A 14,622-nucleotide genomic window follows, 5' to 3' on the forward strand; every position below is an offset into this window, starting at 1 on the left:
TCACGTGGACGTGAACATTTAACTATTACGATCAGTTTGCATGCAACAATTTTAAAGTCGTTTGAGAGCACAGAACTAATTTAATCAAAGTTCAGTGCCATTTAATACAATATGCCAATAATATTAGTGAAATTTAAAAAAAAAGTAAAAGAGATTTTTTATCAGCCGACCCGACACCGCCACGTCATACTTTGGTAACCTATAGCTCACTTTCTGAATATGCAAACTAAATTTATATTTCCTTTACCATATCGTATCAAAATAAGCTTATTTATACATTTTCTGGTAGAAGTGTATATTACGTTCCAACACTAAAAGCTTTTCATTATTATATCTAGATGATATATGCCCATATTTACCAAATATTTAATCATTATTTTGGACAACTCTCCTGTCGTACACCCATCAGATTTTTTTCTGTTATCTCAGCAGATAGATGTATATCGTTTAAACTATATAACAGGGGCGGCGCGGCGCGGCGGAGCGAAGTCGAAAGTGGGGGGGGGGGACGCAGGAAAACAGGGCACCTTTTCTTTCGAAAAGGGCACTATCTTAAACATGGCCGTATGCAGAATTTTTTAGGATCATTGAGGCGCTTTTGCATTTTATTAAGTGAATTTGATGGATTTGTGCATACTTTTGGTGAAAATTTTGTGAAAATCTGCAGTGAAATAATGTGAGTTTTCAAAATTTCGGGGGGGGGGGGGCAACTGCCCCCCCCCCCGCTGCGTACAGCCATGATCTTAAAACAAAGAAAAATGACTTATCTACCCCACTCACTGTAGTGTCGTAGCATGTACACACTTGGCGTTCCATAGTTTGAACGGGATTAACTTACCGAACATGTCAGTTAATTATGTTATGATTAAAGTATTGCTGTGAACATTATGAATGATGCCTTAGGCCTATTAACTGTTTGTCCTGTTGACTACTTTACATTGGCGACGAGAGAAAATGGCAACCTTCACCATTCCACCGCCAGTCCCTCTGGAGATAGACTCGACAAATCTGGCAACGAGCTTCAAGAAGTTCAAACAGGCATTCGGCAATTTTGAGCTGGCGACGGGGATAGCGAGCCGCGACGACTCCCTGCGGGTAGCCACCCTACTGGCCGTAATCGGGCAGCCGGCGGTAGACCTCTATAACACCTTCACCTGGGACACGGCAGCTGACTCCAAAGTGTTCCAAAAGGTACTCGATAAATATGAGGAACACTGCAAAGGGCATGCCAACACCACTTATGAACGCTATATTTTCAACACTAGAGTTCAGAGAGAGGGCGAATCGTTCGAAAGCTTTGTCACGTCCCTCAAATCGTTAGCTGAAACATGTGAGTTTGAATTGCTGACAGAATCTCTCATTAGAGACAGAATAATCCTGGGAATGCGAAATTCCAACATTCGTCAGCGACTTCTTCGCGAAGCAAAATTGACATTGGAACAAACAGTTACAATCGTCAGGGCTGCTGAAGCAGCTACTGCACATGCCAGCGAAATCTCGAAGAGTGCGGCAACAACCTCTGATGTGCACTACGTCAATAGACATCAACCAAATCGGAAACCTAAAGGTAAACTGCATCAACAATCGAAGTCTAAAGTCTGTCGCAACTGTGGTGACAAGTATCCTCACAGTGATCAATGCCCGGCACAAGGAAAAACGTGTTCATTCTGCAAGAAACCAAATCACTTTGCCAAAATGTGCCGAAGTAAGCTCAAACAAGCGGAAGTTAATGTCATGGATCAAATGTCCCAACAACCATCGTCACAACCACAATTAGCTCAAGATTCGACCTCTGAGGACTATCTGTTTGCTCTTGGCTCATCTGACGAGAGTAATCAATTGCTCAGAGTATCAGTGCTCATCAACAATGTTATGACATTTGTCGTCATCGACACCGGCGCTTCAGTGAATATTATGAGCAAAGAAACATTCAACACTATCTCCCAACAGGAGCTACTACTTGAACCAACAGACAGACAAGTCTATGCATTTGGTGCTAACAGTCCCATTGATGTTCTGGGGAAAATCTCTCTTCCAGTACGCCACAAGACACAGACGCAAACGGCTGTATTCTTTGTCACTGAGCACAATGGTCCAACACTCCTACGCTTGAACACTGCGAAAAAGCTTCAAATGATCGCTGTAACGTACAATGTTCATGCTGCACCATCGATTATTGATGAATTCAGTGATCGATTCAGTGGACTTGGCAAGCTCACTGGAGTCACATGCAAGCTGCATGTAAATCCATCCGTCACTCCTGTAACTCAGCCACATCGCAGAATACCCTTTCACGTTAGGCGTAGTGTTGAAGCTGAACTGAAACATTTACAAGACTTGGACATTATTGAGCCCGTGCATCAAGAGCCTACGCCATGGGTTTCTCCAATTCGAGTTGTGCCTAAACCAAAGCAACCAGGCAAAATCAGACTTTGTGTCGACATGAGAGCTGTCAACAAGGCTATTGAGAGGGAACGACATGTCACTCCAACTATCGACGACATATTAGCTCACCTCAATGGAGCGACAGTCTTCACGAAGCTTGATCTTAATGCAGGGTATCATCAGATTGAGCTAGATCAAGCATCACGCTATCTCACTGTTTTCTCGACCCATGTTGGTTTGTATCAGTACAAGCGATTGAATTTTGGAGTGAACAGCGGAGCGGAGCAATTCCAGAATCTAATTCAATCTGCACTTGCAGGTCTTCAAGGCGTGATCAACATCAGTGATGACATCTTGGTGTATGCCAAAAATGAACAAGAACACAACGAACGACTGATGAGGTGCATGCAACGTCTACGAGAGAAGAACTTAACTCTGAATCGTGACAAGTGCGAATTCAACAAGTCTTCAGTTGAGTTTTTTGGGCATATCTTCAGTTCATCAGGCATATCTCCCAGCCCAACAAAAGTCAAGTCATTGATCGAAGCAGCACCGCCCAGCAATCGAGAGGAGGTCCGAAGTTTCCTGGGTTTAGCCAATTATTGCGCAAGGTTCATCCCAAATCTTGCTTCACTGTCGGAACCTCTTCGCGATCTGACAAGACAGAGCGTGCCATGGTCATGGGAAGAGCGTCACACAAACTCCTTCAACAACATCAAGCACGCGATCGCACAGCACTGCCACATGGCATATTTCGACTCGCGTCGTCAGTCAACTGTCATAGTAGATGCCAGCCCCGTTGGGCTCTGTGCAATGCTCGTCCAGGGAGATGATCGATCCAACAGCATCGTAGCACTAGCAAGCCGTTCACTTACATCTGTTGAGAAGCGTTATTCACAGACTGAACGCGAAGCCCTAGCCGTCACTTGGGGCATTACACACTTCCATCTCTACCTATATGGCAGCAAGTTCAAGGTTATCACAGACCATAAGCCACTTGTGCCATTATTCAATAGATCTCATTCATCTCCACCAGCGAGAATAGAAAGATGGATGCTTCATCTTCAGCAGTATGAGTTTGTACTAGAATATCAACCAGGAGCAACCAACCCAGCCGACTACTTATCGCGACATCCATCGTCTAGTACATTGACTGTTGAGCCAAACGCGGAAGAGCACATCAACTTCATCATCGAGAATGCAGTGCCAAAGTCGATCAGCATGGATGAGATAGTGGAAGCGACCACATCTGATCCTGTCTTGCAAGCATGCATCAAAGCTATTGAAGAGAATAGTTGGCACTCAGTCGCACAAGAGTTGCAGTGTTTCAAAAATGTGAAGAATGAGCTCAGTGTCGCAAAAGACGGAAAAGTGTTACTCCGTGATCACAGAATTGTGATTCCGTCTATGCTTCGAGATCGCATCATCACAATCGCACACCAAGGGCACCAAGGTGTAGTTCGCACAAAGCAGCTGATTCGCGAAAAAGTCTGGTTCCCCGGTATTGATAAGCGTGTGGAAGACAAGATCAGTCAGTGTATTCCATGCCAAGCAACGAGCAATTCTACAACGCGTGAGCCAATACAAATGTCAACACTTCCAACCCACCCATGGAAGGAAGTCAGCATTGACTTCTCTGATCTTCCAACTGGAGAGCATTTGCTTGTCATTATTGATGATTATAGTCGATTTCCAGTAGTTGAAATTCTTACGTCTGTTTCGAGCAAAGCTGTTATTCCTCACTTGGATCGCGTTTTCGCAATATTCGGTGTTCCAGAAGTAGTCCGCACAGATAATGGACCACCTTTCAATAGTGAATATTTCAGCATGTTTGCGCAATACCTCGGATTCCGCCATCGCAGAGTTACTCCACGATGGCCACAAGCCAACGGAGAAGTTGAGCGTTTCATGAGAGTCCTAAAGAAGGTGATTCGCACATCCACTGCAGAGCGTAAATCTTGGAAACAAGAGCTGTACACGTTTCTAAGAAATTACCGAGCTACTCCACATAGCACATCTGGCATACCACCAGCAACGGTCATGTTCCAACGTCCAATCCGCACTCGCCTACCTGAACCGCAATCGCACGTGGAAAACGACGGTCCAATTCGCAATCGCGATAAGTCTATGAAGGAGAAGCAAAAAGCAAACGCAGAAAAGCATCAGAGAATCAGTGAATCAAAAATCAAAGTTGGTGATTATGTCCTTGTCAAGCGTGATGGGCATATTGGTAAATACACCACTCCTTTTGATACCAGACCATTGAAGGTCGTAGCGATAAAAGGTTCGCAAATCGTTGCATCTCGTGGCTCATACCGCGTAACGCGAAATTCATCATGCTTCAAAGTCCTGAAAGGTCGACATGACACTTGTGTGGCAACAGGTGATTACGACGATGTGCTATTGCCACAAATAGCAAACCCCCATCCTCAAAACCAATCTCCTATGGTAGCACGAAGAAATCCCATTCGCGTTCGTGCTCCTCCACGATATCTGAATGACTATTATACTTGACTGTATCACAATTAATATCGTGTTTATTACATGTACCTGTATACTTGATGATTGCAGTCCCTCATTTTATTCAATGTTATCATCTTGGCCTTATATCTCATGTTGCGATGCAAGTTTAATGTTACTAATATGTGATCATATCAATATGCATAATTTGTACATGCACCGCATGCAAGATTCATTACGATCAACCAGCATTGTTTCAGTAAAATGCAGAATCCAATATCTGAAGTTATTGTTAGAATGCCAAAACAAATAGACCTATTTCAAAGAGCAACAGTTTAGCAACTGAGTTTGTTGGCACATGTACATGCATACAATATGCCTTATTTGTTGTATAAAAAAAAAAAAAAAAAAAAAAAAAATCTGTTTAAATTTCAAGTTTAGTACAAACATATGTGAAAGAAAACTTAATTCTATGTGTTATGGAGAAAGATATTATTTCCTATGTCAACATGTACATGTAACAGGTTGAATTATGTGCATCATTTGTATTATATGCAAGATGAAACATGTATTTAGTAATAGTTGGAAATTGAATAGTAGACACACACGCTCACATAAGATTGTTGGTATATCATGTTTTGTGCTAAAGGAAGTAATATCTAAATCTATATGTATATGAACATGATACCACTCTTTATGATTATTTTGGAATTTAGTCATGTGCTATTATTAGTGTCAAGGAAAAGACATGTGCTAACAGTGTTATTTGCGTTAGTGTCAAGAGTCAAAAGACATTATTTGATGTATACTGTAAGAGAAAAGTCTCTCTGCATTAAATTTAAACAAGCAAAATTTGATTTGTAGTATAGTTTAAAACAGGTCAGATAGTTTGTTGTTAGCTTAGTTTGAAATGAATAACAAAGTTTGTTTTGACATTTGTAGTTAGTATGTTTGATACAAAACTATTTTGTGTTCACACGTTCCACGCATTTTGTTTCTACAGTAAAATTGAAACACACAGTATATGAAAGTATGAAGTTTTAAATACATACATGTAGCATCATTAAGAGAAACAATGACAAACAACTCACTACATGTATTATTCATTTCGTGTATGCAAATGATAGCATTATTTTTATCAAGTCACACATCTTATCATATAGTCAAGTGATACAGATTTATCAAACAATCAATTTCTGTTTTTGTTTATGTTCTGGTTTACTTATATAGTCATGCATGCAATAGCTTAGTAGCTAACAAGTTAATAAGCTAACCAAACAGTACTTGCACAACGTTAATGTTTCTCTTGTGTTAAAGAGCAAAATCACATATTTGTGTTGTTGAGTTCAATCCGCAAGATAGGAGGATTGTAGTGTCGTAGCATGTACACACTTGGCGTTCCATAGTTTGAACGGGATTAACTTACCGAACATGTCAGTTAATTATGTTATGATTAAAGTATTGCTGTGAACATTATGAATGATGCCTTAGGCCTATTAACTGTTTGTCCTGTTGACTACTTTACACTCACATGACTCATTAAACTTTTTTTTTAAATTTTTACCTCCTGCCACTGTCACATCTGCTATCCCTATACAATCTCGAACTTTACCATTTTCCTCTATCGTTTGACCTCTTGTCCCTTGTCATTTTTCCCTTGCTGCATATATTGCTACCTCTGCCATTTTATCCCTGTCATTTTTACCTGGATACCGTAAATGGGAAATAAGAGGTATTGGGGGTATCCTATAGATAACCAAGCACCTTTTGTAGGTGGGAATAGTTGTACAGCAAATACATGCTTCAAAAGGGGAAGGTATAAACTTATACTGTGAACTATTGGTTAGAGCATTGGACTCATGATCGTATAAGGTTATGAGTTCGAATAACCGCTCTGCATTTGTTTCCACTTTGATAAAAGGGTCTTGAGAGTAATTTCTGTCGTCTATAGGGCCTATTTATGCGGCCGTAAAATATTTTGTATGCAATTAGTTATAAACCAGCTTGGCGTTATATACCAGCAAAACGCTATCCAACTGAGTTACTATGAATGGAGTTACCATAACAGAAGATACTTCCAAATATCTTTATTTGAAACGAGTTAGACTTATGCCGTATTATACAATATCAACAATTGCATTATAATTCTATTCTAAATAATGTCTGTAGTACGTCAAATAATGGTAACATTTTCTTTATGTCATTTCTTTCTTGATATATACTTTTACTTTTAGTTAGATACAGAAGTTTTCATGACGGCGTATTTTCGTGCTGACCAGCATGACATGCGGAGTGGCTTACTGCGATGCATTGCAGATCAAAATGTTTGTCAATAAATATCTGTCTTTGACCTATACAAATTAGTAGACTATATAAGGGAGATAACGACCGATTTAGACAATTGAAGATGGAAAAACTGAAGGTTGAAATTATATTTTTAGCACTTTACGGCTGGAATATAGGACGCGTAAGAATACCTACATATGTACTATATACATTTGTTTTAAATTATTTTCAGTTTTTGGGGAAGGGGGCATGCCCCATACTTCCTATGCCTTGGTGGTGCCCCGGGGTGGTGCCGCCACTGCACTGACAATATCTAGGGTTTGTTAGTGGGATGGGGTCTGTGTCACCACCAAATCCACCTTTGCTAAGGCCCTAAATTTGCCCCTGCCCCTCCAAAAAAAATATAAAAAAGCTACGGGTAAAATAGAAACAAAAATCAATATTTTTGTGGGATAAGTTTGGGTTTTGCAGAAAAAGGGATACATTTATTTCAGTCTGTACAAGGCATGTAAATTTAGATTTTTCTCTTCTCAGTGGTCTCTATATGCAGATAAAAACATATTTCTTCGAGTGGTCCCAGTGCCCAGTAGTGTCCCTGTATACAGGGACACTAGTGCCCAGTTTTGCATGCTGCCACCTACGGTACGATAGGGTAATCTTGTCAGCTGATCAACAACAGTACACTTACTGACTTAGTTCGACGGTAACGTCATATTTTTGGAGTTAGGCTTACAAATCAACTTTAAATTTGGATAATGGAAGATAGGTGAGTGATTTTAGCATTGTGCAATATGCCCTGCTAACGTATGTTAAAATGAATACAATAAATGTTTTAACCTAGTAACTTTGTTCTCATTTATTTTGACTGACGGCCTTGCTCTGGCAACCCGGCCTTGGCTAGCTTGTTCCCCCGGCCTCCCCGGCGGGCTACTAGCCATTATTCGGGTATTGACCAGGAGCAGCTGGAGAGCCGTGTGTAGCCATAACAATTGTCAATGATCATGACATGAGAAGCCAGGGGCCTGTTTCATGACAAGATGAGCAATACATAGGAACGTCCTAGAACCATTCTTCCGAGATAGGTTAGGAAGAATGGCGACAAATCAGCGCTTTCCATTTCATGAAGGCAATTTTGTCTTCCCTTCGAAGTCCGCGACATCGTTTGATATCGATAGTGTCGGAAAAATATTTAGTCTTCATCGTTACCTGAACCTTTCACTTGGAATGACGACTTTTCATAAAAATCATAAATTTCTTAAATAAATGGAGATCAAATAATTTTTTATTCATTACTGATTATAGAATTGATGTATGGAGATTACTTTATGAGGTAAAAATAGAAAAAAAACACTTTAAAGATTCACAAACATAACTGGATATAATCGAAATTTTCATTATTTCTCTTATCTAAGTAAGAGTAAAATTGAAGTAAATAGGCCTATTTGTTAACTATAATACAACGTACTTAATATTCATCTTTATATTTTTCAAATATGATCTCAAGGTGATTTTTATTTACATGCTATTTTCATTCTCCGTTCTTAAACTTTATACAACCAATATGTCAAAACATGATTTTCAATTGTGAACTGGTTATTCAGGGAATTGTATTATGGGTAATCTGAATTGTCAGCTCATTTAAAAAGATTGTAACGTGGTGAAGATTTAGGTGGTGATATTTACGATAGACTTGGTGCTCAGCTCAGGATCTGGATTTATACGATGCAGGGCCCTCCTGGGCATAAACACATCGGGGCATTTTCACCACAGATGGACACAGGGGCAAAAAAATCAAATTGATATTTATGTCAAATGCTTTATGTTTCTTGATAATACAAGACCTGAAGTTTCTGGGACAATTTTTTTTTCTGACTCTGGCAGCCATTTTTTTTTCAAAATGGTCGCCAAAGTATTGATACAAATTAGAGTTGAAAATGGTAAATTGATACATATTTTGTTTTGATAGAATTTTAAAGAACAGGTTTGATTATGATGTTTTCCCCTGTGATTTAGCTTGCTATTATAACACTTTATAAAATCCCATAGAAAGAAACACCAGTAATTCATAATATCTGATAAAAAAATATTGATGAAGTATGTAATATGGTATGTAACGTCAGTTACCAAGAACGTGAACTTTTTTTTCTCATTTCCCAGAAAAGAGGATATATTATATGAAACTTGGTAGATTTCCTCCGTAGGTAACACCCTTTCCTTCTACACCGAAATTAAAAAATGATAAATTAACAATCAAGCCATAGGGTACCATTAAATATGTGTAACGTCAGTTACCAAGTGGAAAATGTAATGTCAGTTACCGAGATGTAATGTCAGTTACCATGATAAGATGTTGGTTACCAATAGTGAAATGCAAATATGGTCAATTTTATGGTGAAGATATATTGTATACTTGTTATTTAAGTCTTTCACTTAGTTAAATCACACCAGAAGGAGCTTGCCATTGACTTTTAAAAGGTATAGTTCACAAGGAATACTATATAAAATTATGAAGGGAGTTGCATTCCCATCATGCAAAAAATATACAGTGATTTTTTTGTATATGTACATGTACTTACCCTGTACCTAATTGTTTGTATCAGACAAAAAAATATATAATTTGGGTTTTTTTTTGGGGGAGGGGGTAATTTTCCCAACCTTTTGCATAAATCTGCAACATTTGATAAGCTTAACATTGCGATGAATGGGGGTTTCCAGGGCCCCTTTTTTAGTTCCTATTCTTTTGAGCATTGCCAGGCTTTAAGTAAATTCCTGGTTTTTTTTTTTGGTTTACAAGTGTAGATGAAAAGTGAAATTTGACAGTTCTGATCATATGGATCTACTAAAACTGTGTCTTTTTTCTAATTTACAAATAGTTCAATTTCAGTTTAGAAGCTGGAGTTTCTTTTTGTTGACGGCTTAAAAAAGAAATTAGCAAAGAGAATGATTAAACAAATTATGATGAAAACTGAAATCCGACAGATATGAAAAAGCATTGCTTGCACTGACCAGAATAGAAATCAATAAAACTGCATGGCTGCATGAGATTCGGGGGAGGGGTAGCCTAGGGGAGGAGACCCTTATTCATTTTGCCTTTTTTGAGGGGAGGGGGAGGTTGGAGAAGCAAAAGGTTTTAAAAGTCAATATAAAACTGATGAATATATGTAAATGCCTGTATAGTCAGAAAAATCCATATGTACAGTCAATGCAATATCAAATTACTATAGGAATACATGTAGCTGCTATGACCCCCCCCCCCCTCAAGTAAGTAAAACATACATTTCCTATCTTTTGATAATTTAAAATGTGAAATATCATGAAACTTTTATGATTTAAAAAAAGCCTTAGGATATAAGTACCAAGAAAATTATGCCTTTGAAAATCATTTAGCACTGGTATGTTAATGTGTAATGTCAGTTACTGACAAGTAATAATAAAAATGTTCAAATCAAAGAAAAGGAATTAAGAAAAAGAAAAAGTTTTTTCATTGAAATGTTCCTGGAAACTCAGGTATACCTCCACATCAAGCTCACTTTCATGTGAAGCCCTGCACAGAAGATACTATGCAATGATTCCACACATTTGACTTTCATGTGTTATCTCTATGGCAAATTAAGTGTAACGTCAGTTACCGTAATGTCAGTTACCGGCATGGTCGTGGAAAAATTATCATAGCCCCCAAAAGACAAAAACAAATTATTTGATATTTTGACACATCTTAACCTAGTAATGGAGCTATATTTACAAATTCAAATTATTACTCTATCTACTCAGGGACAGGAGATATTTCAATTTTACTGAACACCCTGAAATTGCATGTCCTTTTTGCGTTATGTCAGTTACCGACAAATTTTTGCTTGCTGATGCGTAAAAAATGTGGTTACATAGAAAAACTTAGTATCAGAGTGTACAGCAAGGTTCACTTTATTAACTCTATCAAAAGCAAACTCCCATCATTTGTTGTTTTAGAGATACACACAATGAAAGGTGTGAAAAATTGTGCCATGTAACGTCAGTTACCGTGAAAATGCCCATCGGGTACTTGACCTGAATTTTGCCGGGACCAGCAGGTGCAATACACCAGGTGAACACCCTACTTTGACGAAAAGTTTATTGGTTTTAACGTGCATAGGTTGTGACTCTCCTATACACGGGACCAACATTTGCGTCCTTTCCGATGGACGGAGTGTTTTCCAACTGCATTCACACTTGCACTGAATACAGTGGAGGTATCACAGCTTGCTGTGTGTGGGGGCGATTAAAGTAATCAAACTTGTTCAAGCGACAGTCTGATCGTCATGATGGTTCACTTGATTGAGGAATATATATATGATATGATAAATTCATAATTTATCATATCATTTTATTCATGAAATTTTGCTTTGAACATTGAAATCTTAACCAAGGTTAAGTTTTTGAAATGTCATCATAACTTATAACTTATAGTATATGGACCTAGTTCATGAAACTTGGACATAAGGGTAATCAAGTATTACTTAACATCCTGCCTGAGTTTCAGGTAACATGATCAAGGTCAAAGGTCTCTAGGGTCAATGAACTTAGACCATGTTTGGGGAATCAATATCAAAATCTTTATATCCAAGGTTAAGTTTTTGAAATGTTGTCATAACTTCTAAAGTATATGGACCTAGTTCATAAAACTTACACATAAGGGTAATAATGTATCACTAAAGATCCTGCCTGAGTTTCAGGTCACATGACCAAGGTCAAAGGTCACTTAGGGTCAATGAACTTTGGCCATGTTGGGGTTATTTGAGGAATTGTCATAACTTAAATTTTATGGATCTAGTTCATGAAATCTGGACATAAGAGCAGCAATGTTTCCCTGAATACCCTGTCCACGTTTCAGGAACATGGCCAAGATCAAAGGTCATTTAAAGGTCAATAAACTCTGGCCGTGTTGGGAGTATGTGTTGAATTGGCATCATAACTTAAAAAGTTTATGGATCTAGCTCATGAAACATCGAGGTAATCAAGTGTGAGTGATTGTTTTGCACATGTTTTAAGTCACATGATCATGGTCAAAGATTATTTTGGGTTAATGGAAATAATATTTTATATCATATTAGTGTTTTATTCTGTGAATAATTATTCATTAACTGTTTTTAAGGCAGCACTGCTACATCAAATTGTGTAATGCAGGCGAGACTGTCAGAGGCGTTCCACTTGTTTTTTTTTTATGTTCTCTAGAATGTAGGTAATGACACAATCAAATGACACCCCTAGAAAAATGAAGTACATGTATGACATTTTGGACATCTCAACTAGGCCATGAAAAGACATATAAATAAGCATGTAGAGTTGCCATGTATGTGTAAGCTTATAATCAAGCTTATTATTAATTATCATTATTATTTATTATATAAATTTTCAACAAGAGATCAACAGCTCAATGAACATAATGGGTCTCATCAGTGCATCAAGATGTGTAGTATTCTCAAGGATAAATAACCTTGATTATTGTATTTTGTGTGTTAATATAGGAAGTGACCTCTAGTGCAGTGGTAATTGACCTTATCTTTTGCACAGGCTGTATAAATAACAATAGCTACATGTTGGCCAATTCATACAGCCTAAAACATCTATAGCCTATCTGAGTTTGATCGTAGGCCCCCTATATACCGAAAAAATGACAAATTCTGAGAAGCTGCAATTTATTAAACTCATTGGTTGATTTTACATAGAATGACCAGCTGCATTAAAGGCCAAGTCCACCCCAGAAAATGATGATTTGAATAAAAAGAGAAAAATCTAACAAGCATAACACTGAAAATTTCATCAAAATTGGATGTAAAATTGGATGTGGGTGCGTCGTGGTCTAGTGGTTCTGACTTTCGCCTTTGAAACAGAGGGTCGTGGGTTCGAATCAAAGCCATGGCGTGTTTTCCTTCAGCAAGAAATTTATCCACACTGTGCTGCACTCGACCAAGGTGAGGTGAATGGGTACCCGGCAGGAGTAATTCCTTGCACGCACTGAGCGCCAGTGATGGTAGCTCGAGCGAAAGCCGGGGTAATAATAGCAGTGCTTTGTATCCTCTGGCAAAAAGCGCTTTATAAATTCAGCTATTATTATTATTATTATTAAAATAAGAAATTTATGACATTTTAAAGTTTTGCTTAATTTCACTTAACAGTTATGCACATCCTGGTCAGTATGAAAATGAGGAAACTGATGTCATCCACTCACTATTTCTTTTGTATTCTATTATATGAAGTATGAAATTTTCAAATTTTCTCATCATTAATACATGTAAATAAAGTTAAACAACTATTATTCCCTCCTTTAACATGTGGAATTGGCATTGTTTAATTATATGGTTCAGTCAAGTTGGTTCTTATTGTCAAATCTGTAGAAAATGAAATATTGTATAATTCAAACAATAAAAAACAAAATAAATAGTGAGTGAGGGACATCATCGACTGTCTCATTTTCATATCACTGAGTTGTGCATATCACTGTTTTGTGAAAAATAAGCGAAACTTTAAAATGTCATAATTTTCTTATTTTACACCCGATTTTGATGAAATTTTCAACGTTATGCTTGTTTGATTTTTCTCTATTTATTCAAATCAACGTTTTTCTGGAGTGGACTTGTCCTTTAAGTTTCAGATCATCAACAACAGGGTGAGGAAAAAAAAAATTGAATTTGATAGGTACACTGCAATTTAAGTAAAAACTCAGTGAAAATTGGCTATCAAATGACCATTACCAGATAAAATAAAATCATGTAGAAAATACAACAAAGATATGTGTTTTGAAAAATTTGAATAAGAAATACCTTAAAAATGCATAAAACTCTTGATTCATTGTTATACTATTTTCATGGTTTAACTTTTGTTTGATAGCAGCAACCAAAAAATTACACGGGGGCGGCGGGCGAATTCGCCCCGGAAAGTCCAAAAAGAGCCCCGGAAAAGGGCTAAAAACATTCACACAAGGGCGACTGCAAAACTCATAATCGCCCCCGTCAACTAGGCTTGGGAGCCAGCTAGCGCCGGGTAATCGAGTCTACCCGATTCTCTATGCCAGAGTCGGGGAGTCGACCCTGATCTCTGGAGACTCGAGTACCAAGCGGCGGCGGTTCTGAGATAAAGGGACTCAAGTCTTTGCCATGCTCTCTCATTCATGGACGAAAATCGGCCCCAGCGCCGACTCCAAGCACTGAGATAAAATAAATGTAGAATTTGGAGCCGAGGAGTCATATACTTCGAGCAGAACGTTTCTCTGCTTGTGTGCTTTAGGCTCAGTGTGACTGCATGTGGTATGGGGATGCATCGTGTGCATTGTGTGTAGTGTGTATTTCTGTGTGTGTGACTGTAAAATGCCAGTAGAGACCACGTGCGCATGTGTTGAGCGACACTTGTGATTGTATCATGAACTGGGATTTGTGTGTGGATTGTGTGAGAAGTTTGGTGAAGGTGTAAGATTTTGGGCGACTTGATAGATGATTGCTCCCCCCCTCCCATTCATCT

The 14,622-nt window shown here is 38.3% G+C and overlaps 1 protein-coding gene across 1 annotated transcript; it reads left to right on the forward strand.

Annotated features, from left to right (window-relative positions):
- The first annotated feature begins 954 nt into the window (after positions 1–954).
- LOC135154647 (uncharacterized protein K02A2.6-like) lies at positions 955–4,899 on the forward strand. Its single transcript, XM_064101465.1, has one exon. It carries the CDS (start codon positions 955–957, stop codon positions 4,897–4,899), a length of 3,945 nt encoding a protein of 1,314 aa, XP_063957535.1.
- Positions 4,900–14,622: the final 9,723 nt, after the last annotated feature.

The sequence above is a fragment of the Lytechinus pictus genome, chromosome 7, assembly GCF_037042905.1.
Source record: "Lytechinus pictus isolate F3 Inbred chromosome 7, Lp3.0, whole genome shotgun sequence".
NCBI classification, from domain to species: Eukaryota; Metazoa; Echinodermata; class Echinoidea; order Temnopleuroida; family Toxopneustidae; genus Lytechinus; species Lytechinus pictus.